The sequence below is a fragment of the Cardiocondyla obscurior genome, linkage group LG14 (assembly GCF_019399895.1).
Source record: "Cardiocondyla obscurior isolate alpha-2009 linkage group LG14, Cobs3.1, whole genome shotgun sequence".
NCBI lineage: Eukaryota > Metazoa > Arthropoda > Insecta > Hymenoptera > Formicidae > Cardiocondyla > Cardiocondyla obscurior.
In genome coordinates this window covers 2982745-3010623 of record NC_091877.1, presented here as the reverse complement: position 1 = coordinate 3010623, position 27879 = coordinate 2982745, and the positions used below count along the sequence as shown (strand labels likewise).

The 27879-nt window shown below is 35.9% G+C and overlaps 5 protein-coding genes across 7 annotated transcripts; 2 read left to right on the top strand and 3 right to left on the bottom strand.

The window, feature by feature from the left end:
* Positions 1-1963: 1963 nt before the first annotated feature.
* Positions 1964-6266, bottom strand: LOC139107904 (dynein light chain 2, cytoplasmic). Its single transcript, XM_070665788.1, has 3 exons — positions 5853-6266; positions 4589-4706; positions 1964-4171 (listed from the first exon to the last, which is right to left on the bottom strand). The coding sequence occupies exons 2-3, from the start codon at positions 4694-4696 to the stop codon at positions 4010-4012; spliced, it is 270 nt and encodes an 89-aa protein (XP_070521889.1). The 5' UTR covers positions 4697-4706; positions 5853-6266; the 3' UTR covers positions 1964-4009.
* Positions 6267-7937: 1671 nt separating this feature from the next.
* On the top strand, positions 7938-11227 carry Cathd (cathepsin D). Its single transcript, XM_070665781.1, has 8 exons — positions 7938-8136; positions 8860-9107; positions 9550-9668; positions 9799-9998; positions 10107-10229; positions 10312-10456; positions 10594-10686; positions 10758-11227. Exons 1-8 carry the CDS (start codon positions 8075-8077, stop codon positions 10908-10910), a joined length of 1143 nt encoding a protein of 380 aa, XP_070521882.1. The 5' UTR covers positions 7938-8074; the 3' UTR covers positions 10911-11227.
* Coq3 (ubiquinone biosynthesis protein COQ3, mitochondrial) lies at positions 10815-14138 on the bottom strand. 2 transcript variants are annotated; one of them, XM_070665784.1, is made up of 5 exons: positions 13660-14138; positions 12986-13074; positions 12326-12818; positions 12054-12234; positions 10815-11897 (listed from the first exon to the last, which is right to left on the bottom strand). In XM_070665784.1, exons 2-5 carry the CDS (start codon positions 13042-13044, stop codon positions 11770-11772), a joined length of 861 nt encoding a protein of 286 aa, XP_070521885.1. In that variant the 5' UTR covers positions 13045-13074; positions 13660-14138; the 3' UTR covers positions 10815-11769. The 2 variants fall into 2 exon arrangements, with proteins under 2 accessions (XP_070521885.1, XP_070521886.1); XM_070665785.1 differs by lacking the exon at positions 13660-14138 and adding an exon at positions 13544-13625.
* Positions 14139-14273: 135 nt separating this feature from the next.
* Positions 14274-23756, bottom strand: Chc (clathrin heavy chain). The gene is made up of 9 exons (XM_070665757.1): positions 23413-23756; positions 22249-22456; positions 18981-22032; positions 18621-18918; positions 18098-18538; positions 17416-17978; positions 17116-17338; positions 16967-17042; positions 14274-16828 (listed from the first exon to the last, which is right to left on the bottom strand). The coding sequence occupies exons 1-9, from the start codon at positions 23452-23454 to the stop codon at positions 16701-16703; spliced, it is 5031 nt and encodes a 1676-aa protein (XP_070521858.1). The 5' UTR covers positions 23455-23756; the 3' UTR covers positions 14274-16700.
* Positions 23757-23792: 36 nt separating this feature from the next.
* LOC139107890 (protein hook homolog) lies at positions 23793-27537 on the top strand. Of its 2 annotated transcripts, none has more exons than XM_070665771.1 (2): positions 23793-24047; positions 24549-27537. In XM_070665771.1, exon 2 carries the CDS (start codon positions 24577-24579, stop codon positions 27274-27276), a length of 2700 nt encoding a protein of 899 aa, XP_070521872.1. In that variant the 5' UTR covers positions 23793-24047; positions 24549-24576; the 3' UTR covers positions 27277-27537. The 2 variants fall into 2 exon arrangements, with proteins under 2 accessions (XP_070521872.1, XP_070521871.1); XM_070665770.1 differs by having other exon boundaries at positions 23795-24236.
* The last annotated feature ends 342 nt before the right edge of the window (positions 27538-27879 follow it).

The window sequence follows — 27879 nt, the reverse complement described above, 5'->3', positions numbered from 1 at the left end:
TTGATAAAATAAAAGTTTAACAATTAAAAACGGTTACATAATTACAAGTAATTGAGAGATAAATTGCATATAAAACAAAAGTATACAATGAACAGGCATCATAATTTTCATAAAACCTTTATTTTCAGAAAGAATATATAAACTCTAAATAATATCCTAAGGATAAATCAAACGTCTTTTATTAAAGATATACATTTAATTTATCAAGAAGATGTATTGACACAGTATCATTTTCTGTCAGCATCTGTTCTTTGCTGTTAGTTCTGTCATCATTAGGAGGGTATTTCAATACATCCAGCACTTCTGCGACCAAGTAACCTGCAAATTAATTTTAATTTCACGTTAAAATAAATTATAATTTATATGTACATTAATAAATGAAAAAGAACATCATAATGCAAATATGCGTGTAAAATAAATAATAAATTGTTAACGTACTCATCAACCGTAATTCCAAACTTCAAGTAGTCAATTATTTTTCTTCAACAAGGAGATTGGCTCTTCCATTTTTATCGTAATCTTCGCCTGATTCCAAAGGCTCTTCAGTGTCTTACATTTTGTCGTTTTTAATAACTTCGTAATTAAATAATTTATGAATAAACGATTTCTCATCAACAAGTTTGTAAAATATAATACTGAAACGAATATCAAGTGACAAAGTACCTATCAGCTGAGGCTCTCTATTCCGTGCTTTATTACACTCTTTAGAATCGCACTATATTATACTCTACAACCAGACTTAAAATAAAACAAAAGAAAGATACTACTTGTGGCGATTTCGTTAATAAGCATTTAAGCAATCGAACGATACAATGGTATGACGGTCAAGTAAATGTTGACTGGTTAGACAAAACGATAGTTGCCCGTTTGTTTTCACCTTTTCTTCGACACGAAGTTTATCGAGGCTGGACTCCAACTGCAGGCCGATCCCGGATTTCTCCACGTATGCCGTAATGTGTCTCCTGCACAGAAACGTTACACAAATACTAAAAACTAACCGTTTACGACGAAAAGCCGGTAACACTACAAGCGCCTGCAAGTTTCGAACTACTAACCTCCAACGCCGGGTCCAGCACGGAACATACGCGCCCCGTAACGGCCGTAGCCGACATTAACGTAGCGCATAACTAACAATATAAACCTCGATTTTAAATTTGTTAAATTATAATAATTACAACATTTAATTTAATACGATATGTAACACAAACAAAATTGTTTCAACTTTGTAATGTAATATACTGAAATTTAAATAAAATGTAGCGAAGTTAGCTGGTTTTAAATAACGATTTCGATATATCGGTTTTTCCTTAAAAATTAAAAAATTTGTAACATTATAAATTGAACATGTAGCACTGAAATAAGCATCAATCAATGTATCATAGTAACAACGATGCTTAATTGTCAATCGATATTAAATACGGCAAAAAAAAATTGAAGAAATTAAAAAGAAAAATTATTTTCTGTACTTTCTGAAATTCTTTTTCTGAAAGTACAAGTTACCGGTTTTACACACGTGTACGTACATTTCAAAGATGAGTGTGTATATATATATATATCTCTCTATACGAACGCGTGCATAGGGCTGCAGAAATAGATATTTATAGTCATTAGGGGCGGAAATGAGGTACATGGTTTAACAAAGTTGCGCAAATTATGCAAAGCATAACAGGTAGTTATCATCCATCCGGTCATTCTACGTCGAGTCACAAGGTTGAATTTTATCGAGAACGCATTATTGACGTTCCCGGTAACATTCCGCACGTAGGAGGCTGCATGTTACACACGTACACGTATCACGACCGCATAATTCGTTTTTCTCCTCTCTGACATTTCAGCATTGTAAATTTAGGTAGACCCTGTGACTCGATCCTCTTCGACATCGTTCTCATACGCAGGAAGCTGTTCGCTTTTCGTTCTACGTTTATTTTAAAAACGCCTCGCTCTGAAAAAAGAAATACATGAGTTGTTTGTTGGGTGAAATTCATTTTTATTGTTAAGCATAATATTTCTCTGCTTTTACCGCATCTTCTGCATGCAGACTCGATCGTGAAATCGGCGGAGGTGCGACTTCTATCCTCGAAAGATCGATTCCAAGAAAAAAAAAAAAAAAAAAAAAAAAAAACCCAAAGTGATTTCGTCACGTCTATTTATTTTTCTCTCTTTTTTTTTCTTCTTTTACTTGTCAGCCCGTGTCTCACAGAAAAAATATTTCACATTGGGTTTTCGAGAAAGCGCGTTCCGGAAGCGGCCGTTGATGCTCGGCAAATTAAGTGAATGCAATAACCGCCGCCTGACAGCGTAACAGGTTCTTCACTTAACGTGTATACAAAGTACGATTGGCTTTTATCACTGGCGATTTTATTCGAACCCATTATGCGACGTATTTCCTGAATCGATCTCATGTAGCAAGTACGGCGAAAGCATAACGTACATCTTATAACACTGTAAAGGTACATCTCATTCTGTCACTAATATATGCAATATTTATGAGTCAATAAACCTGCTGGAATATATGTACAATAAATAAATAAAAAAATTATAATAACACGTCGAATATTTTCAGATGTTCTTAAATTCTTGATCTTCGAGAGTACGATTCAATATCTTCCACTGTGACATTTACTTTCGAACATTCTGCTACATTCGCTGCTTATAAAAGTGACATTGCAAACTGCTATAAAAAAAAAAAAAGAAAAAAAAAAAGATTATGCGTGATAGTGGTTTGATATTATTTAATAGTCAGTCTAAAATTTGAACAATGTAGCAACGTTTACGATAATTAAATACTGCATGAAAAATTGTTTGAAGATTGCACTCTATGTATAAATAATATATATATATGTATAATATCTATAATTTATATATGTATGTATGCATATACACATTTATTTATATATGTATACGCATACACACACACATATATATATATTTATATCTCGTAATGTTTATGGAGTGTTTGAATATTACATAAAAAAAATTTAATATGGGCAGAAGGTAAATTTCCTTTTCGAAAATGAATATTCTCCTAAGTATACATCGCCTCGAGATAAAATGTCTTTCCCCCCCTTTATGTTATAATCTGTGCACAATATAAAAATTGTGAAGGTAGCAATGAACGAGTCAAAGTTTTTGTTATTCAGTAGTATGCTAGTTTTATATCCGATCGAAATAAAGTAATTAATAGAATAAATGTACGATAACTATCGTACGTCGAGAGATTGAGCTCCCTTTTTTTTCCCTTTTCCGTTTAACCATTCTGAAAATTATAAAGTTAATAGAAAAAAAATGTGTCAGTCGCATTTACATGGCAAATACAAAATCACATTAATCATATGCATAAGAAATGACAATGGTTACCAATTAATATAAAATAACAATTGCAGGGGCAATCAATCTCGTTCAGGTTTACTTTCATTATTGGCGATTTTTTTTCTTTTTTCAACGAATACTATGTATTTCAAGTTCTATAAACTCAAACAGAGTACGCTCGATGCGAACTCCCATAACACGAAATATGTAGTACATTAAAGTATCGCTCAAATACTATAAGTTACATAATTGAGCTAAAATTTACTAAGTTAAAATCGCCAATATTGAATTTAACCATACTTTGTGTAATTACCTAATAATATAAAACAAGAACACAACAAACTTCTTGGCATACAAAATACATTTCAACATGTAAGATTGTATGTCATTCTTTTCTTCTTTTTTTTTTTTCCCCAGTTTATCTCCCTAACCCTTCGACTGTATCTTCTAAAAATTTATCTTTCAGATTAATTTTTCACTTATGTAATGACAAACGATATATCAAGAAACATTGATATTTCTTTTTGCTTAATTATCAGAAGTGCATGCAATTTTTTTTTTAACAAATTTTTCAATGTGTACATGAGTAATGAAGTCTCTTTTACACATGGCGGTGATTTTAAATGTACGTATTTTGCATAGTGAGCAAGGGAGAAAGAGAGGGAGGAAAAAGATTGATAGGGAGGATAGCAAAACAAGTTTATCCGCTCTTAAAGAGGAGAATGGCTACCTGTCCAAGGTAGAAATAGATAAAGTGTCTCGTTTCATGTGTCACATAGCTACCAAAATTACGTCCTACAATACAATGCCACGTTGGGTTGTACTTTTTATCGAATTCTTTCTTGATAAACGCTGCGATGTCCTGAAAGTCAAAACAAATATAAATATTAATGGTAGAATCAATAGTGATTATTGATTTAACAATCTTATTCTATACAACTTGACAAGAAATGCTAAAGATCCTTCTAGACAAGCAATACATCAATGAGATATGCGTAAATTATATTCCATAAAACATTATTAAAGTACCAATTTATTTATTAAATTTTTCAGCATTTTCTTGATTTATAAAATTTTTACTTTTATTACAATTTAACCGAGTCCCCCAGGTAAATGTAAAATATGTTGACTTTTATCAAATAAAAGAAAAGATAAAAATGAATCTGTTGACAAATATATCATCTCCAATCTCTCGTCAAGATTTTACATATGTTTGTATGCATCTCTGTACCAAGTGTTATCTGTTATGTCTATGTACATTGGACTATAAGAAATATACCTTTTCAATGTTATATTTTTCAAGAGCCTGAGTGGCACAATCAACAGCGTCTTGCTGCATTTCCTCCGACATATCAGCATTCTTGATTACTGCTTTTCGGTCCGACATTTTGTTTATTCTAAAACACAAAACAGCACAGCATTGTCATATTCTGATACTACTATCACAGAATAAAGCACATTCTCCTAAATGCAGCCACGACATGCAAAAGATATCTCAGCGAGGTGCCGCAACCGGACAGACTGCTATATCCACGAACATCCTGAAAATGATGCAAGTCCGAAAAGGCACAGAACTCTCAGACAAGCTCCGCGCAGTTGCAAAGCGAGCGTGGTTCACTGCCGTTTAAAATTCACATCACTTTCAAAATAAACTGCTTATTTATAAGCGACATTATCGGTATTTTGTGCTCGCTCGTTAAATGCCACGCGGATAAAATAATGAGTGAATCGACGGTGCTGTTCGACAACCCTTCTCCCTCCCTCGCTCGCCGCCACCCTCTGTGCAAGATTATACTGGCAGACTCGACCTGGACCGAGGAAAGCGCACGACTTTGACAGTAGCGTACAGATCCAACGCCGGCATGGCAATACGGCGGCAACGATCGGACAGGGGAAGTGTAATGTAACGCTTACCTCAGGCGGGACAAGGAGAGATAGGAGGATGATGGGAGAATTAGAAGAACGGGAGTAAAAATTTTGTCGCTCACGCGAATATCGTGCGATACACAAATAGGGAGAATGGAGGCGAGGAAGACTCCAAAAAAAAGAAAAAAAGAATAACGCAGCCAGGGATATCGATAGAGCGTTTCGAGAGAGCAAGCGAGAGAGAAAGAAAAAGAGCGAGAGCAAGAGAGAGAGAAAGAGGGAGCAGGACGACGAGGGAGAGGGAAGCGCAAAAGGCGCGGGAGGACAGTGTTTTGTCGATACGAGGACAATAAAGAAATTCGGCCGGTACGGCACGCGAGGTGCACGGCCACCCGCGGAAAGTGGGTCGCGACGGTGCCGCTCGTCCCGTCACCGACGTCGGCGTCGGCGTCAGACGTGTCTCGTCCTCGCCACCCCGGTAAGAACCTCTCGCGGTTGACATGAGAAAATGCGCGACTGTACGGATGCCGTCGCGACAAGTACGGGTTGAGGGAGGAGAGGGGGGGGAGGGAGGAAGGGGAGTCGGGGAGGAAAGGATATCCGAGATTGCTCTCTCGCTCTTTATCTTTCTTTCTCGTTTCTTTATCATTCAGCAAGATTTTACCGGATTTTCTTACCTTTTTCTGACGGCACGGTCTCCAGCGGATGATCACGCACGACTCGCACAGGCTCCTCGCCCTCCTCACCGGTCCGGTGCGACGTATGTATCTGTGTGCGGGCCGTACGCGAGGTCCGGCGAACGTCGTTTATTTTAAGCGCGCGCGGGGCGCGATATTTTCCCCGATAGCACGGCAACGGGGGGAACGAATACGTAGGTCGTGATTTCGGCGCGGCGGACGAATGAATCCTGTGCGATGAAAGACGGACTTGACGGAGCCCGCTGTTCCGGCTTCCTGGATCGTTGTCGCTCTTGGCTTTCGGACACTCGGGGAAAATTTTGGGCTCGCTGGCTTCGACGGTAGTCGAGAGAGAGCTGGTACCGATAACTTCACGACAACTACGGGCTGCGGACTGAGACCACGGGCCAGTCGCCGCCGCGCAATGCCGCCTAGCGATTGGCTGGCCGGTAGGGTCTTCTATCAGGGTCTTCTATCAGCCCGTCATGCATTGCGGTTAGCGCGCGAAAAATGAACGTGCGTTAAAACATCGAACGGCTTTACCTACCGATAGGCAATTTCGTTTCGGTCGATTCGCACACACTGTTTACGACAAGACACGACTGCAACGCTGTTTCAACTATTAGTTGAAATGCTTCTTAACTATTTTTTTTATATAATTAAATAAATAGGAAATATATGTTCTCTTTTTTACTTTTCGTATTTTTTTTTTTTTTTTTGCATAATTCCTCCTCGCAATAATTATATGTAAAATATATGTGCAATATAATTTAATAAAAATTTTACTTCTTGTGAGAAACAGTATTAAAGTCATTCCTAATTACTTTCCAGTCTTTCGTCCTTTTTCTTATATTTATATAATACATAAATTACCCTAAATAAATATGTAAATGCGAATTTTGCAGATATAATATCTTCAGATGTGTAACAAGATCTGCTATTTCGCAATAATTCAAGCGACATATTTCGTTCAATTATTTACGAAAATGTTTACGAAATTACACATTCTGATCGATTTTAGCTGATTATTCATCGGTAGATTATACACTATCGTGCCTCTTGATATCAGCAGATTTTGTCAGCAAAATGTGAGTTTAAAATGAGCACGTTGAATATGAAACCGAATACGCTGCGATATCTGAGCTAATCTACCACCGGATTTGTTGCTTGCTAAACTTACACGCATACATACATATATAATGTATGTAAAACAATATATCAATTGCTAAATGTATGCAGCGTAATATATATATACTATGCCAGAAAGTATTTAACGCCACATCGCTTCGTAACTATATTTCGGAGATCAGGTATCATTTCGAAATGATAAACAAGCCTGCCAGTACGCTTATTCGGACGACGAGCGATAAGAAAGAGAAAACAGGATGATTAAATATATATCCATGTAATTTAAAAAGAAAAAGTGTCATAAGCAGCAAGGAAACTTTTAAAATCAAACTTCTGTGAAAAGATAAAGCTGTTATGTTAACAACTACTTAGAAAGAAAAAAAAAAAAGAGAGAGATGTTCGATGAATGACGAAGAAAATCTATTAGCCGTCGACTCGGCATATCTTTACCTCGTCGCCAGGCTTATTAAAATTCAAGCGCGCGCCGTCCGATAAGCGAACACTTCAATCTTTACCTTATCGGACTGTGTTGTGGGTTTCTGCATGTCACTAATATGGATTTCTTGAATAATTTCCATGGCGTTCGCGGCCTTGGACATTTTGCCGGTAATTAACGTTTCAAACCTGGCCGAGCCGTCGCACACGATCGCGCGAGTCGTTTGCAAGTTGCCACTTAACCTGCCGGCACAAACAAAGCGCACCTTCGAAACGCAAATTCGTCGCTTTCTCATTAATCATTGATTTTATTTAAATACCCACCACGTGGCCGCGGTAATGAAAATTATGCGCATAGGCGACCGGAATATTGTTGGAGTTGATTAATGAACAAGTCCAGTGAGCCACGAGCTGCCTTTCGAACGCTTTTCGCGCTTTCATGACTACCCTCCGCCTCTTCGCCATAGTGCAGCACGCAGCCGTGCATGCGCACGGGAGCGCACGTGTTCGTATATATAGTGCCGTTGGTCATCGATAAAGCAAAGGCCTCAACGAGACAGTTGATGACGGTCCCTTTCTCTGGTCTGATTAGCGGTTGACTACGACGTTTGCTGAAAAATTCTCTGTGATATCGGCGGCCATCGAAAGACTCGAGGAACATGCTGCGTCTCGTCGTGGCGGTTGCGGCTCTCGCCGTGTTGATCGATGCGCAATTTCAAAGGTGAGTAAAACGATTTCTATCTCGTTCGTGTGCGAGGGTAAATACCGTCTACGCTTGCAATTTTTATTTTTACAACCAGGTTTGGACGAAAGTCGCACCTTTCTTTTGTTGAAGTAAAGTGAACGAACAAAGAGATGCTTCTGATAATTTCTTAGAAGCTCTCAGTTTCTTTTGTGACGTCTTTAGTAACGAGATTAATGAGTCACGAGCGAAGCCATTTGTACTTAAAAGTGATTTGTAAACAGGCGTATAGATAGCGTGAATTATTTATTTTCTTGTAAAAAACGCACGGCCGGCTTATTTTGAATCTTATTTTGTATGCAGCACGAAGAATCCAATGTTGCCCAATGAAAATTACTTTGGATTAAGATATAGATTGTAAGCTGATAACACTACGATGTGTTCAAATACAATTTTAGAAAATGTATTTTTAGAAAAATTAGTTATCGAATTTAGTTATAAATTTAAGTTTATAAAATTAACCGTTTCTCTGATATCTCTTGCATTTGCATTGTGCAAGGCTTTTAGAACAAAGATTAAATTTACATGGTTGCTTCATGACTCATTATTTTTGGAATGATTGCCACTCAACAATGAAGATATTTATGCATACTATCTACATGCACACACATGCCCATATGCATATATCTTATATATAAATATCTCTACTGTTGATTGAGTCATGATACATGCACATAACACAGTGTTCTTCATTGTTGTTAGAATTCCATTGCAAAGAACAGAATCTGTTAGAAGCACCTTGAGACAAGTTGGTACTGAAGTGACACAGGTTCGTTTGGCAGCAAACGAGTTTGGGGTACCTGAACCTCTGTCAAATTATTTGGATGCTCAATATTATGGCATTATTTCAATTGGAACTCCACCACAAGATTTTAAAGTGATTTTTGACACTGGCTCCTCGAATCTCTGGGTACCCTCTAAACAGTGTTCATTTACAAATATTGCTTGCTGTAAGTATATTACACAATAATTGTTTTGCGTTATTACTTACACATATATTTAATATTTAATAATAGTATTCAGTCATTGAAATTATCTTATCTGCTTTAATTTTAATAATTGATGCCAAATAATCTTTAAAATTGTCTCTATTTAGATATCAGAAGTAAAATATCTTAGCTTTTAAAATAATAAGTTTAAATATTAAAAATACGAGAAATTATTATGATGTTGAACTTAACAATTAAAGTTTACAGTCTTGTTTATCTGGCTTATTTTAAAAATACAATGACCTTTGACTTAAGATAGCTTACATTCTAAGGAAAAGAAAAAGTGAAGTACTATATGAAGACTTCATCTATTAAAATTATATTTTTACGTTAAAAAAAAAAATTATCTTAAAATTAAAATATTTTGTTAACTGATATAATTTTACTCACTATTTTATTGCAGTACTACATAATAAATATAATAGCAAAGATTCCAGTACATACAAAAAGAATGGAACAGGATTCGCTATTAAATATGGTACTGGCGCACTGTCTGGATACTTATCTACTGATACAGTAACCGTGAGTCATTTAATAAACAATCAAATATAGAACTATGTTTATAATCTGTAGAAATTCCCTAACAAATACATATTACTATATTCTGAATTAAAAACCTAATGTTTGATTAATATTACAATTGTTTCTGTAGGTTGCTGGTCTTGCAGTTCATGATCAAACGTTCGCAGAAGCAATACGTGAACCAGGATTAACTTTCGTTGCTGCGAAATTCGATGGTATACTGGGAATGGGTTACGAGCAGATATCTGTTGACGGAGTGACACCTGTTTTCTATAATATGGTCAAACAAAACTTGGTTGATCAACCTATTTTTAGTTTCTACTTAAATCGGTATGTACTCTTTTTTTTTGTACATGTCGTGTACATAAAAATATTTCTCAGGAAAAGAGCCTTGATTTCCTAATTGCAACGTAAAAATATTTTATAAAATCTGAACAGCGATCCTTCAGGCGAAACGGGTGGTGAAATGATATTAGGTGGCTCCGATCCTAATCATTACGAAGGCAGTTTCACGTATGTTCCTGTTACTAGGAAAGGATACTGGCAATTTTCAATGGACAGGTGCGTGATTATTTTTTTAATTATATGCTAATCATAATCATGGGTTATACGCTAGGAATTTATTAATACTGTTACATTGTAGGATCGAAGTAAACCATCAAGAATTTTGCCAGGGAGGCTGCCAAGCTATCGCCGATACAGGCACCTCTCTGATAGCTGGACCACCGCTTGAAATTGCACGTATTAACAAACTGATTGGAGCTAGTTCTATTGGCGGACAAGCAATCGTGAGTAATTTATACTTTTTATAATAATAATTTTTAACGATATCAAATTATAACAAATAATAAGAGCAAATTAACAAATTTTTGATAACTTGTGGATTACTAATACAGATCATGCTAATATTGATCTTTATTTAAAGGTGGACTGCAAATTAATTCCCACTTTACCTACGATTAACTTCGTCATTGCTAATAAGGAGTTTCCTCTTACTGGTGAAGATTATATTCTTAAGGTGAGTATCGTAAATCGTATAATACTTTAAATTATTTTAAAACAAAATATACCATATTTAATTTTCCATAGATCACCCAAATGGGTCAAACAATGTGCATGAGCGGTTTTATGAGCATAGGTATGGCCGACCCATTATGGATTTTAGGCGATGTATTTATTGGCCGATATTATACGGAGTTTGATCTGGGGAACAACCGAGTAGGATTTGCCCCAGCAAAATAAGTGCCGATTGCTTTTTCATAAAGTTATTATTAGATTAAAAAACATTTAAATGACAGTTTTGCAAATTACCAACTAAAACTTTTTAGAAAAATTTCTCTATGATATTGCCTTGTAATTTTTTTGTATGATCTAAATAGCGTGTTGTTAAGTGAATATATATGTGATATTTTAAAAAGTTGGAGCGAAGATGTGCGATATTGTTTTTATCAACAATGTGCTATGTCCTTTTCTTTTTTTTCTGCCTAGAATTTTACTGTTACAAGGAATAGATTGAATACATTTAAGTCTATTACAATAAATATTCTTTTCATATACTATATATTAGTCATGTAATTAATCCTCCACATTAAAATTTTTACTACCGCATGATATCAAAGATCTTGTTAGCATAAAAACGGCGGTTTTTACACTGTTATTTTGTACGCTGTGGGTTAAAAAAAAATTGAAGTGCACCGCGTCTCAAATTCCTGCCAGATGATGAATAGTCTAGCTGGTTTTTCTCGGAACGGTATACTTACCGTCAGAAATGACGTTCGGTGGTACTGCGACGGCGGCTAGCGTACGTGATCTTGGCGTGATGCGCGTCGAATTTCACACGAAGCACGTGCGTACGTGTGTCGCGAAACACCGGTCACAGAAGAATGAGGGAGAACGCGGCTCACTACACCTCCCCGCACTAGGCGGCCGAGAGAGAAGAAGTCATGTACGCCAGCCGCCGTCGCAGCAAATGCCGTATCTACCTTTCAATGTACATCCTCCAAGTATCATATATACATAGCATTTAATTATATTACTCAATGGGAGTAATTAATAAATATATACATATTTAAATCTTAATGAGAACTTACACTTTTTAAAACTATACATTAGTTTCTTTTTGTTTGATTGCATGAAGTGCATAAAAGATTGCTGTACATGACGACCAAGACCACTGTTTTAACAACGGATTAAGTTTCATTCCATGAATTAATCTCGTTTTGCATCCATCTATAAAAAAAAGTACAAAAATTATGTAATACGCTCGCAACATAACTATTACGAATGTTACAATTTTATAGATATTATCTTTATGCAATAAAAGAAAGTAATCTAAATAATTTTTGAGAATTTTCTTGTAGCCACGACAACAGAAATAAAACTTACAGTTGTCCAAAATGGACTGCACTTCGTGCGGAGCGATAAATTTATTCCATTCATGAGTACCAAAAGGTATTCGTCTTAAGATATATTCGCCCATTACAATAAGAAAAAACCAAGTTGCTAAAGTTTTATTTTGTGTTGTTACGAAAATTGATCCACCAGGTTTCAACATTTTCACACATTCCTGTAAAAAAAACACACAAAAAAAACAATTTAAATAGATAATTTTATATTAATAGTCAATAATTATTATAATTTTCATTATAGTATTATACTTTTAAAAATAATTGCGGTTCTACTACATGTTCCAGAACCTCGGAAGTTACAACAGCATCATATGATTCAGTCTCCTTTTGGGAAAAATCTTCCACACTTGTGTGAATATAATTCACTCTCTCTGATACGCTAGGATCCAATTTCGCGTGTTCTTTAGCAATATTTATTAATTCCGCCGACTCATCTATTCCAGTTATTTGTGCCCCTATTCTAGCTAAACGCTCGGTTAATATACCGCCACCACAGCCGACGTCCACAATTCTGATTCCTTTCAAGGGGAGAGCTGGATCCTGTATCTGAATCCCAGCATTTGCCAATCCATCTCTCACAAACTTAATTCTAATTAAAGCAAATAAATGAAGATCAGCAAGTGGGCCATTCTCATCCCACCAGTCGTTTTTAAAAGAAGAAAAATGTTCGATTTCTTTAGCATCTATCGTTGTTGACAATAATCTAGAGACTCCATTGATATACATAGTGTTTTCCAATAACCTATAATAAATAATAATTGTATATTATTTTATATTCTTAACTAAACCTGTACTTTTAATGATAAAAAGTAAATGCAGAAATAAAATAAATCTTAAAAAAAGAGAAAAAAAAACAACATGCTAGTTATGACATAATATAATATAATAAGATATAAATAAGTGTTATACCTGTTTTGAAAAAAATTTCTTGGTGATCTAAGAAAACATCTAAAAATGTTTCCAGCCATTATTTATTTAATCACAGTTGTATTTATAACCTGAACATAAAATTACATTAAATCAATGATGTTATAAAAACATATAGAGATATATTTAAAACATTACTATCTCTTTAACTGTACTAAAAAATAATTGCCTCTATATAAAAAAGTAAAGAAATAAAAGAAAGTTACATTCTCCACCTTAATAAATTCGAAAAACTGTAATAAAGTTTAGTTTGCTATGTTTCTTACTATTTTCTATTGTACGAAAAATATATTTAAATATATAATAAATGTAATTTAGATAAACTTCGATAATTCCATAACTTTGTGAGCACCAATAATGACATGATAAAGATAAAAAGGAAATAAATTTGATATTTATTGTAGCTGAATACAATCGTGCATGATATCAGCACATTCAAAATTTAACGACAATAATAAAACTAATTTTGCTAAAAAATCTACCATCGTATCTCATTGATAAACTTTATTACTAAGAATTTTATTCGTTCTAGTATAAAACCTGTGATCTTTCTTGAAAGTATTTATTTCCGATCTATCTGCACATTATTGAATACATACTAGGTTATGTAGCACAAAGAAAAAACAAATCATGTATTATGCTTAGATCCTCCATACCTCTCGTATATCCTATTTACACGTAATTTGCACTTCACGATTTACGGCAAATGAAACAGGCTTTGCACGATTTCTAACTTAAAATGCATAATATGCACATTGCTGCAAAAAGCCTGTTACATCATGTTTGTTACCGTCGGATAATATGCAACTTGACGCAACTCGAACTTACCCCGCACAGAAACCAAAAGATCTGTCGGGATTTAATCATCCTGATTTATTATTTTATTTATTTTAAATTTCTCAACTATCTACACCAGCGCTTAATTAAATTCCGTTTTTCTTTATTCTGATTCAAGATTGATAATTATATTTATTCAATTGTTAATGTATTTTTTACCTTAGTTTAAATTAAATTCGCATTTATAAAGAACTGAATATATGTATAATAAATGACTAAATGTATATTTTAATTACATGTAAAGGAACAAGAGATACTTAAAGTACCATTTGAGATAAATACATTCATTAGATAATTTCTGAAAATTATTAATTAATAAATTAAAATAAAAACAGTTTTTTCAAACATAGAAGAGGAAATAACGCGCAAAGCCCATGCTTTGTAATATTTAATATATATATAAATAATTATAATGGTGAACCCTTTACTAAAATTACTTTAATAGATGTTAGAATTATTTTATTTCTTCATGTTTGTCAGCATACCTTTGCAGATTATTATCGTAGGATATTACAATTACAAGATAGGTAATGTAATATTTGCTACTTACATGGTACAGTATTTATATACTCGTATATATAATATATAGTATTATATTTATATATAATGTATGTATGTGTAAATCTCTTTGTGTGTGTATTCGTATGGAAAGATGTGCATAACTATTAAACAGTAATGTATTCCTTTTTTTTTTGTCTTGGAAGTGTGTTCATCACCCATGTTCCATTAAAACCACAGTGGTCGAACATGACACTGATACAATGATAATCATTTTCAATTAGTACAACAACTATATTTGTTAATCAATCTCTACAATTTCAAAATTTCAAGGTACAATTTGGCTAGGGCTTAGTTCAAAGTAAAATAGTACCAGGACATGTTAGAGACCTTTTTTCCTTTCGACATAACATTTTTTAATATATATAATATATATACAGCTGGATCACTGCAAGATCAACTGTGGAGTACCAAAAAAGACTAAAGTATCGCGCGATAGAAAACGAGACGAACAAACTAACTTTGTTTCTTACATAACGTTTTTACTTGGACTTAGTAGTAACGAATCCTGTTCGCCGATATAACTTTCGCTCTTCGCGCGTTTTAAAATAAAGAGGCTACATAACTATAACGCGTTATATCTTGGGACGTAATACAAACAAAGAATTACTAAGTGATACAAGGTTATTCAGCATGATCGCTTACATTTAGGAATGTTAAAGGTAAGATACTACAAAATTAATCCGCTTTTTTTCTTGGTTGCTTGCTGTACTTGATACATTGGGTCCTGATGCACCGCTGTTTTAGCACTTTATACATATATAAATATTTCAGAAGAAGTAAAAAACACAAATACAAGTGTTTAACAAAACATGGCTCTGCCATTTTTCAGAGATGTTTTATCTAATTTATCTTAATACTTGCATAATTTAGGCGTAGTTCGTAACAAGCTATATAATTGATTAACGATTAATAACTTCGAATAAGACATTATGCACACACATTATATGTCAAACGAATAGAAAATATTAGTTATAAATACCAAAAATCTGCACGAACGAAAATGTGACAGTGATTATCGTGTAGGGCTTTATTATCAAATTATCTTTGTGTTACTTTGAATTCTAGCTATCTGTAGTTGTCTCCTTGCGTATAATGAGTAACAAAATGATAAAAGCATGATACACGATGTAGATCAAAAATCTCGGGCAAACTACTTTATGTACTACATACGATATATTGATGAGATAACAAGACTTCGCCGTATTAATTTCAGGTATCTATAATTTATTTTACGATTCATTTATTTACGCAAATCAAGCTAAATTTGGCGAACACGTATTTTTCACATTATATTGAAGCAAATGTACATACAGGATAGATCTAGAACAATGTATACGTTTATAGTTAACGCCAACATATTGACTGAGGTGTTTACAGTTTTTTTTTTTTTTTTTTTCCCTGTCTTGATCTCGTCGTTACAATGCTGATAACGATACGCAATTTAAAAGATTCTTTTACATATTAGTTTTGCTCTTAAATTTTTACTGTGGTTCATCACACGCTAGAATATTTCGATATATCGAGTGTATGTATATGATATCAACATTATTTAAAAATAAAAAAAAAAAGAAATTAACTCTTGCATACTATGTTTTATATATAAATTTATATCTAAAAAATTCAGAAAAATTTTGGTTGGTAATTTGTACAAAAGAATATAATGTAATTGTGATACTACAGTTGATTTTGCTTCCGAATTACATGATGTTGCCCGAAAAAGCTTGTTTTCTTGTTAGTAGCCAAAAGAAAGGCACGTAGACGCACACATATATATATGTGCCAGTAAAAGACAGGGAAATTATACTTTGCTTACACAACGCACACGAGTGCGCGTGTGTGTATATTTATAATATATATATATATATTTATTGACTGCAACAATAAATCAATTAAAAAAAAATTTTAAACTGCATTTAAAAAAATGACGGAAAAAATGTTTTGCTTTAGTTTAGTTAAATTTTTTCTTCTTTTAAATATAATTTATAATTTTTTAAAATAATGTCTTTTGCGCAAGATTTGCGTTGAACAGCTATTTAAATTGTTAATATAATCGTTTGCTCGACGTCTCTCTATAATTACAGATTAACATTTAGGTAGCGTGTGATAGCGTATTAATGTCATTTTTCAATGCATTTTGCTATTCGTTACACTATTATCATGATCTAAATCGTGGCAAATCGTCGTCTCTAATGATATTCATTCGTATTCGCTTTGACGATATTAAGCTAACAAAACAATCTCATTCTACCTAAACTTTATAGAAAAGTAGACTTTGTTGATCTGTCTCCTTAAATGTATTTCACATACCGTAACCTTGATAGGCTGCGGTGGACGCGTACACTTGTGCCGGTGCACCGTATACATTTTGAGGTGCATAACCTGGTGCCATCATACCTGGCCCAGCAGTTAGCATTAGCTGAGGTTCCGCTGTAACAAACAGGTAGCATTATTATTACTAACATTAATTTTAATTGTGTTACCATTAATGTAAGAAACCATGTATTCCACCATGTAATATTAATAAAATGTATATTCTCGCAAAAACCTATTAAAAAGATTACTTACGCATAATCATAGGCTTATGTTCCTGATGATCAGTTTCTTCCACGCGTCGGCTTTCGGCCTCTTCTAATTTATCGACCTGTCAGACACATTTAACACAGTGAATACAAGACTTTAAAAAGCTTAAAATATAAAATTTTTCTTTTTTTTACCTTAGTAATATATTCCCGTGCAACTTGTATGAGATACGGCATTGCGAAATGTAAAATACGATGTCTCCATGCGAGTTCCAAGATGACGTCTGGATGAAGTAAGTCGTAACAATGAAATAGGCATGCTGCGAAACAGTCCTTAGAGCCTCTTTCCAAGAACCATTCGAGTAATTCTTCGGCGACCTCAGGATTTCGAGATTCCGCCGCATATTCCATGGCATCTCTGTTATTAAATTGGCAATTAATAAAAATCACACATAAATGTATTGATTTATTGATTAAAATAATGCAAAGCATTACCTGAACAATCGATCCTTCTTGCACAATTCTACAGATTGTTTCCATCTATTATTTCCTTTATATAGATACGCTGCAATTCTTCTAAATTCGATCAATTCATGTTTCTCGAGTTGCTGCGCTAATGCAATATTATCAAAATTATCGAATGCATCGATCGATGTTCGTAGACCTTGGTAATCCTCTTCATCGATCAACAAGCCGTTTAAAGCTTCATTAATAGCTTTGTTATTGAGAGCTTGAACCGATCTCAAATATGGTTTAACCAGTTGCAGATGGTTGGTTCGTGTAAAGTACGCCACCGATCTAGTATGATCCATGCGGGGAGCAAGTACAAGTAATATATCGTTTAGAAGAAGGGGTTTAAATTCCACGTAAAATTGTATAGCCTTATAGTAGAGCTCCACATTTGCGACTTTAGTGATTACATCTTTAAAGTGACCTTCTCGCCAAGCTTCAGTAGGATGTTGCATCATAGCAAGGACTGCGTTATCATATTCCTCGTATTTATCATACAGAAACACCAGCTCGGCCCACAAATGCGCTTGTTCTGCCGCGCGTAGCACCTATTAATTAAATATATTAATTAATTATATTTAATTATAATTAATTATATTAATTAATTAATTAATAAAACTGTTATTAATTTAATTTTTATATTGATTTAAGACACAAGAAAACCCACCTTCGGTATATTGACACGCGACCAGAAGAGCTCCAAATGCTCTCTCATTCGTTGAGGCTTGTATTTGCTGTAGAGAATAGCTAGCTCAGTGAACATTCCCATGTGAGCCCGTTCGAGTCCTAAAGCAGCTTCCAAGAGATTAATAAGTTCTTCGAAATGCCCGCGATCTTGATAGTAATTGATCAAATCCTCTAGTTCATCCGCATGTACAACTATATGCAAACCGCACATCTGAGCCAAACGAAACTCGCCACTGTCTACACAAGCGAAACAAACTTCCTTCCAAGTGCGTGTTGAATTTGCTTTGCGCGCACTATCGACAGCGCCTTGAAATTCTTTCAAATGAACCAACGTAATAGCCAAACGCGCAAAATTCGATACATTGTTGTAAAGAAGCTTCGCAGCGTCGTACATTTTATCATCGAAACATCTATCACCAATCTGTAAAAAAAAAAAATATATATTAATAAAAATAAAGTTACATTCAGATAGAACATCTGGGCTGTTCAACCACTTCTCTCACCTTTTGTATGTCGGCGTGATTAGGGCCAGATATAAATTCTTCAAGATCCGCGAGCCTGTTGGTCCGTGCATATGCGTATATCAATTCGCTCTCAATGAAAGACTCGCGTGCTTTCTTACGAGCCATTTGGAGATAGCGTACCAAGTCTTCCCAATGTGAAGTTCGATGCGCCGTTTCCACTACATCCACGTACGCGGATGGATCGTCCGCTTTGATAAAGCTATCGATTGCTTCTTTAACCAGACCTTGTTGTAACTGTGCTCTGGCGAGCTGCGACCATACTGGCGGTTCGTTGCATCTACAAAAAAAATGGTCCATTAAAATATTGTAAAAATATGCAACATAACTAAAATACCATACCTTTCTGCAAATTCGTAAGCCCTGTCCAAATTGCCAACTTGTTCAATTAAAACTTGAATGGCAGACGTATTGACATCAAACTTTTTGAAGATTGCAAAAGCCTCTTCGTAAAGTTCATTGTTAATAGCGATGTTGGCGATATCCGGAGCGTCGTAATTATCCAAGCGGTTAATATATTCCATAACGCGCGTACGATCAGCTTTGATGGCCGTTAGTATTAAGAGATTTTGCAAGTTACGATGATCACTAAACACACTGCTATCCAGTACTATCTTCTCGAGAAGCTCGATTAATTCGTTAGGCAAATCGGCCGTCATAAATGCCTTGACAGTAACGGATATGTCTTCGGGATCTTGCGTCTCGGATAACGCCGTTTGAACAACTTGATCGATCAATGGTCGCTTGTACGGATTGCTCTCTAATAGTACTTCTGCCCAAAGATCGGGATCTCTGCGTCTCACCAAATATCTGGCCTCACTCTTAAACAAGCTGTTCTCATTGCAGACACTTATTAGTTCGCGATCGCACTGCCCACGCTCGTACGCAATGCAAGCCAAATGAGGATCGCGCTTCTCGCAATACTTGCCGACAACTCTGCTGTCGTAGAATTGATTCTCTTTAAGAAATCTCTCCGGATTATTGTTACTGTCGATGTAAATTTTGGCCAGCGCATTGTGTGTAGCCGGCTCTACGCAGCCCTCGTGAACGCGCGATTCCAGCCACGGTAGCAGTAATTTCAGCCGATTTCTTTTTTCTACTTCTTCGACCAGTTCATCAGTGGAAAATTGTCCGCGCACCACCAGTATTAGATTTTTGATGATGTCTTCCGAGCAATCGACGTCTAACAAACCACCTACGACGACCGGTAAACGCGACGGATTTACTTTCTGGACATATATCTCGATATATTTTTGTAAGTTATTACGATAAAGGTAGAGAACGAGATCGTGAACGAAGTCGAATCGATCGCAAACGATTATCAAAGGCAATTGATCGGACAGCTTTGCTTCTTTTAAGAAATTCTTTACGCGTTCTGGATTGTAACAATTGCTCTCCCGACATATACGCTCCACCTCTTTAATCTGGCCAGTTTTGCATGCCGCTTGAATATATTTAAAATGCACCTCTTGATCCTGGCTGAAATTCACGATAGATCCCAAAAAGTAGAACAATCCTTCGTAAGATTTAAAACTCTCAAACAAATCTATCAATGCTTTAGTCGTCAATTGCTCGTGATATTTGGTTGCAATCTGTATACAAATTTGCAAGTTCTGGCGTATGTTGGCCGTTAGCATAGCTTTCAGACATTCGAGGGAATCTTCTACTGACAAAGTTCCAAAGAAACCTACAAGCCAGTCGGGCGATAGCAAATGCGTATGTACTACCGCTCTCTTAATATCGTATAAATCTGTGTAGTGCTCGAGAGCGCGCTGCAGCAGACCAGCCTTCTCGCACAATTGCGCGACATGAGCTCTGTCGTAATGGGTGAACATTTGATTGCCCAATATAGCATCAGCCACTTGCGGAGCGGACATTAAATTCATCTCTAAAAGACGGGTCTGTAAGGCACCCTCGCTTGGCCGATTGTTCTTGAGCGCATCCAGCAAGAATGCCGTACACTGCTGTACCATGTTTTGCTCCATAAATATGTCGACAATCTGATTGATATCGGCTAACGGCTCGTCATCTTGAACTAGCATCTGCGCGAACGCTACACCTTGATCGGGATTAATCCTCATGACATTTCGCAAAAGGAATATATAGTCGGGCGTATATGAGACTTTCTTGGCATACAGCACGATCTTCTGAAATTGACCGGTTTCCGCGAAGCATTGAATCACCTTATTGGGCACATTAGCTCTCAAATAAACGCTAAGTGCCAATGTAGGATCCGCTTGTTTCACCAGATCTCCTAATTCCTCGCTGCATTCCAACTTATCTTCCTTCAACCACTTTTCCAGCAGCTGTTTACGTCCCTGAACTAATACAGGTCTACAAAGCTCTAATGATTCGTATTTATTTAGCTGTCCTTGATCCAAAAGAATGCCAAAATATTGCAAGAGAGGTGATGTTTGGCCCTGAGTAGCAGGAACCTGTTGAAATCGTTGAATAGTCGCAGGCGTTCTGAGTATTCCTTTGGGAGCATTAGCTGCAACCTTCGCCGCCTCTGCATATTGACCGTTTTGGAAGAGCATATTAAATTTCCTTACGAACAAGTCTTCTGCGCCGGACAGATTATTTCTTACGGCCATTCTCAAAGCCAATTCCGGATTTTGCAATACTCCATTGATGTACGGAATTATGTTTTCCTCGTCCACAGAAACCGAAAGAACTTGACCTTTTCGATTTACTCCTATTATACCGCCGGATGCTTCGTGTGGGGCGGTGACAAAAATCGTCTCTCCCGAAATCCGATTCATAAATATACAGGTTGCAGATTCGATATCATACATATGTATATAACCGTATTTCGTGATTAAATATATGACGTCGTATTTAGAGCTAACTTGCATGGCGACGGGAAAGTCGTTTCCGGCCTCAGGTGGAAAGAACACGTCCACCGCTTTCTTAGGAAACGGATGGTTACCGGAGGGTGGCTGTCCCACTTCGATGATGTGAAGCTTCGCACCTTGGACCGTTCTAACAGCGAAACAGAATAAATTGCTGGGCTCCGCGTTTCCTTCCATCTTAAATTGAGCGAAAGAGGCGGCGTGTCCTTCGATCGGCTGCGAACATTTACGTTCGACGGAATAAAGCTGCATGGCGCCGACGACTCGATTATGCTGCGCCGATATACCGATCAACAATAGCCACGTCTGTTTTGGATCAGTTCTGTAATTGATAATCTGGCAGCCGTTTAACGACGAGTGTCGCTCGAACATTTTATTCGGCGTTGAATCGCCCTCCATGGACCAGTGATACACCGCAGTCTCTGTCACTAGTGCTAGCGTGTTAAGCGATATCCATTTCCAAAAGACTACATCTTCCGTCATTGTGTGAGCCTTCATCTTTGACTTCATCTCAATATTGAAAATCTGAAGAGTCTTCATAGCTAATCAAATAAAAGAAAACTTTTTTATTACGTTTGTACGTTTTTCGCGTTTTTTTATTATTAATATTTTTACAAAATTATTATCTCAAGTTAAAGTTCGCTTTAATAAAAAATGTAAAACTAAACGAATAAAATGAAATCAGTCTAACCAGTTTTTCATATTTTTTATGTTCTTTTACCTTTTTCACAAGCACTTGTGTGCGAGTATACACGTACCTTTCAAAGCAATAACTTTACTAGCAGGATTCATAATCGCAGAATCGGCAGATATTGGTCTTCTTATGGGATTTGCGGAATCATTCATATCGATGATCACTACCTGAGCAGTATCGCCGACTTTTTCTCGAACACAAATGAATTTGTCAGACTCCATGGTAAGGGTGTTAAAGCTAACATTGCTGGCGTTAATCCCCACAGCTGTAAGCTGTAAAGATAAAAAAACTAGATAAAATTGATTCAGGTTTTTAAATTTACCATCAAGTTATACTGACGATAATACATTTCTTAGAAGTATTCAATACTCATACTCTCCAATAATAACCGAGCCTAACGTTAATTAGAATGTAGAACTGTCGTTCAGAAAATTTATAGGGCGATAACGAGTTTAATTTTTGAAAGCAATAGAAGTTATTGAAACGACCATATGCTGCTGAACCAAATTTGTATATTGAAAAATAAAATATGAAAATAAATAACGCGGCATTTCGTCCTCGCAAGAGCTTACGTGGATAACGTGGGTGGGGGAGGAAAGGTCACGTTCAGATGAAGGAATGCGAGGAAAATATCATAAAATGGAAATGATTTCGGTAAAAGCGGAAACGAGGGGCGTATGCGCCAACGATAGCGTTCGCGCTCGTCGGTGGGGAAAAGCCGAAGGACGATAGAGAAGAGCCCGTAATGCCCGCATGCCGCGTTCGAGAGATATCGCCTCAATTTCCAGACGGATAACCTGTGCCACGCACGAAATCCGCCGTGAACATTCAGCGAAGCGGTCTCGGCTCTCTCGGGTGTGTGAGTAACGTCATTGAGTCACGGCGCGCGCGAGCGAGGGGAGACGGGGGAAGGAAGATACGTTGCAACTGTCAAAGCAACGTCAGCCCCGAAATATTGCACTTCCGTTGCCTTCCGGGGGAGAGGGGGAGAAAAAAAAAAAGAGACGGGCTGTTAAAGTAAAGTCATCGATGCATGGACGGATGAACTGGTGAGAGAGCGAGAGAGGGAGCGGTGAACGGGAGAGAGAGAGAGAGAAAGAGAGAGAGATATGCGGGGGCAGAGAAAATGTCCGGTGCCTCGAGAGAAAGGCCGACGTGGTAGATGTATAATGACGGTCCCCTTTGACCAGACCTTGGGGAAGGAGGGGGACGATGAGTAAGAATGTACCTGCAGGTGTTCCTGGAACCTTATGGGTAGTAGCGCCGTCATTTTCGTCGAGGGTGTCCTATGGAGGTCTCCGCGGAGAGGTTCTCTTCCTAGCCGCTGGCCGCCCCGTGCGTGCGTGCGTGCGTGCGTACGTGCGCGGCGGTGGCGGCTCAAATCACGATCCCAGCCTCTTCTACTCACAGATTACAGAACCGTGCCCGTCTGTCGTCTCTCGTATGCGTGCCGCCCCTCGAGATACTCGGCATCAATTCCGTCGAAGCGCGAGACCTGACTAAACTGACGGAAAGCGAAGTAACGTCGCTACTCGCCGCTGACACCCATCATGGCCGCCAACGCCGCCCCTCTATCTCGAAATAGTTCCCGCGTATAGATTTCCCCTCTGGTCTGAAGTCGGTCGTTGAGAGGTCGACGTTGACGCTCGCTCTCGTACGATAAGGCCGCCAAGGACGATCTCCTCCGTCGGCGATCACTTTCAGCCCAAAAAAAAGACGAAAGAGAGAGAGAGAATCTGCACGAGCGCCCTGACAGCGGATGAATACAAGCCAACGACTTGACACGATTGGCGGATCTCTCAAGCATCACTCCCTCTCCATATAACCCGTTTGCCATGAATGTGAGATCGCAACGGCGCACGAGTGCGTAACGTATTGAAGCTTGACAACACTATTTTCATGCCTAAGTAGAAGAATTTTTTAACCTACGCGAATGTAATAAGACAAATGTTTGCAAATGATATTGCCACCCTTTGAGGTGCGTTATACAAATGTTATAGAAATTACATCTTTTGGAACGCACGCGGGAATAAATCTGTAATGTAAAAACTGGTGAGCAAAATTTTATTAAATTCCTTTTTTCCTTTATAAAGTGCATTCGAGTAACTCAAAATGTCGAGATTTTTAATACAATTTGTCAATGCTGTACAGCTGCAAGCCTATTTATTTTAAATGTACTATCTTGTTTATTTGCAATAAAATATATCTGAGAGGCGAAAGAAAGAAAGAGAGAGAGAAAAAGAGAGAGAGAAGATAGAAATAATTTAATATATTTTTTACGTGCGGTTTATTTAAAATATAATTGCTGGTTCTTTGTAAGGTTATTGTGCCGCTATAAATGTTAACATTATTCCATATTTTTAGGTTATTCTCAATCTGACTGACCATAAAAATGCCAGGTTGTGCAGCTGTTGGGTGTAATAATCGCAGTGAAAAGGGATACATTATGAAATGTTTCCCACGGGATCCAAAATTAAGAAAAATCTGGCAGGATCGCGTTGCTAGAGCAGATTGGGAACCATCAAACAATTCTTTTCTTTGCCATATACACTTTGAACCAGAAGAATGGTTTGTAACTCAAAATGGTAGAATCAGGTTGAAAAAGAATGCTATTCCATCTATTTTTACTATCACATCAACCAGAAAATCAGTCAAGAAACGTATTGAGTTAACAAATATTAAAAGTGAAAATGAATATACAAATGATTATATGACAGTGTTTTTGGAAAATGATACTGAACATTCATCAGTTGGCCATTTAGATGAAAAGGATTCTGATTCACAAGATGTTGATAATTTATTTATACAGTCTCTGGTATGCCAGCAAGCAAATCAGTTTCCAATAAAGTTAGAAAAGAAACAAGTATCTTATGGATCATATATGGATATTACAAATGATCCACAATCAGAAAATATTATTACTGTTACAGATGATAGTAATATAGAGATGGAGAATGATACCAAATTAAACAGTGTTGAAACACAGGCAAATGCAGAAAACATAAAATTTATGTATAATTTTATAAGGAAAAGAAATTCAACCCATATGCAGAACGAGAACAGTGTTTTAAAAATGGAAATAAAACAAGACACTGATCAAGTCTGCACTGAAGGTTATGATGAGATAGAGGAGAAATTAAAACAAATTTGTGATGAGCATCGTGAAGAGAATAGTATATCTGATGCAAAGGAACTGGATCTAATTTCTAGAAATTGGAAAGGAACATTAGAGAAATCGGTAACGCAAGTTCCATTTCACAAAAGTATAAATTATAAATATTCGACGCGGAATGAAGTTGGAGATATGCTTATGGACAATAGAGATAATATTGAAATTATTTTTGGAAGTGAAAGCGGAGAAGAAGTTGCGCGCGTTTGTAGGAATACATTTTATAACAACGGAACGAACAATGATAAGATGAATCAACATATGACTATAAATGTTGATAATTTTATCGAGAATAAAAAAATCGTTGACACTTATGAAAATACAGAAGAAGCTTTCAGCGGAGAGAATATGCATCTTATGTCAAATATAAGAACTGCTGCAGAATCTAAACAAAGAACTCGAGAGGAAATTATGAAATCTATAAAGAGATCCATTCAAAACGCATCTTCCCAGGATACAATTTCTTTAAGTAATAGCGATACCTCAGACGTGGAAGTAGAAAAAAAGGAACTAAATACATTTGAAACTGCACAATATAGCGAAGATGATAATGCTACATTAGATACAACAAAATTTGTAGTTAAAGTAACAGGTGATCGCGAAGATGTATTTCATATTATGGAAGATTTATTTCAAGATGCAAAAGACTTTACTATTCAAGAACACAATAATAGTTCACAGCAAAAAAATAGCACGTTTGTTACATCTGTTATAACGATAGACGATTATCCGATAGAAACAAATTCTATCCAAAAATACAACGATATTCTTTCGCCAAGTATAGCCAGTATTGTCCCAGAAGACAATGATGAAGTATCGTTGGCTTTATCGACTTTAAAAAACGATGAATATTCAGCTACAAGATTGTCGTCCTGTATAGATAAAGAAAAGGATTTAGACATAAGCAATGATACTATTGACGACACTGTTGAACAATCACAAACTAATGTATATATTAATACATGTAAATACGAGAAATTGCAAGAAAAAGTAAAATTGCAAGAGAGTATTATTAAACGGTTAACTAATCAACTCATTTTACTTAAAGACTTAGAGAAAAAATTGCAGAATAAAAATTTAATGCTTAAAACAAGAACAAAGAAAATAGAAAAAAAGATGAACGAATTGAACAAAAGTATGAGTAGTGGGCCATCTGCAAACATAAGTTACAAACAATCGGACATGAGACAAAGATTGATTTACGATTTATCTAATAGAATGAATAATCTTGAAGAGGCGAATAAGAAATTAATGAAAAGTATAACTATAGAGTGTCAGCAAAAAAGACAGCTGGAAAATCAAATCAAACAAAGAGACAAACAAATAAAAGAACTCAATTGGAAATTGGAAAAAGCTTCGAAATATCTCGAGCGAGCAGAGAAAAATACCAATACCTATAAGCGGAAGATGTTAAATATGCAAACTTTTATGAGAAGAAAGAAGCTCTTGGATGGAAATACAAGCAAATTTCATGAAATGATGATAGATAATATGAAGGAAGATTATTCTGAAAGAGTTCTAAAAATGGCGGTAGAAATTAAAGAAATTTGTGGTACAGAAGGATATAACAAATTATTAAATTACGGGTTTCCACTTCCAACAATATCAACCTTACAAACTCCTCCGAGTGACAGTATTTCAGAATCTAGTAAAACAAACAGCATTCAGCAAATAACCTTTTTACAACAAAATACAAATGAAAAACGTGATACTCAGACTATGGAAAATGACGCGGAAGCTCATACAAAGCATCAATATATAGAAAATGCAACATCATTTTGCGAGGAAATTATAATGGACAATACGGAAACTGTAACAGGCACGGTTCAAGATATTTTTGAGGAAAGTAACGACGACGTGGACGATTTCAGTACAAATGAATTAAAAGAACAATTTATTTTAAAATTAAATTCGATTATGTAATTATGTATGTTAATTGTATACGTACGAATGTGTAATATCTTCTATATTAGAAACCTGTATGTAATAATGACGAGTAAGAGAGATTTATGACTCGAATATATCATTGTATAATCATCATTGAAAATTAAGTCTTATCAATGACTATTTATTATATAATATGATACATATTGTATTCTGAATTTTATTTCTAACGGCTGTATATGTGTAAATACATGTACAAATATTTTTAAAACTGAAGTAAAATAAACTTTTGACATATAACTTAATTTTCTTTTAAATGATAAGTATTATTATACCAAATTATTACAAATTACAAATTGCAAAAATTACAAACCTTTATATAACTTTCTACACTCCACTGTTCGCAATTGTCTTACCTTAAAAAAACCGTGTTGATTCAAATCGAATTCATTGTTGCAGCTTTTCCACGATACTTTGTGCCAGAAATTTTAATGTGCTATTAAAAACAACTAAAGTTTAATTAGACGAAAAATTACATGTCGATATATTTCTATTTTTAACAAATCTATTTTTAATCATTCATACCTTTGCCACTTATATTTTAAAAAATTGTTTATTTATTATTCGTATAAACTACATTGT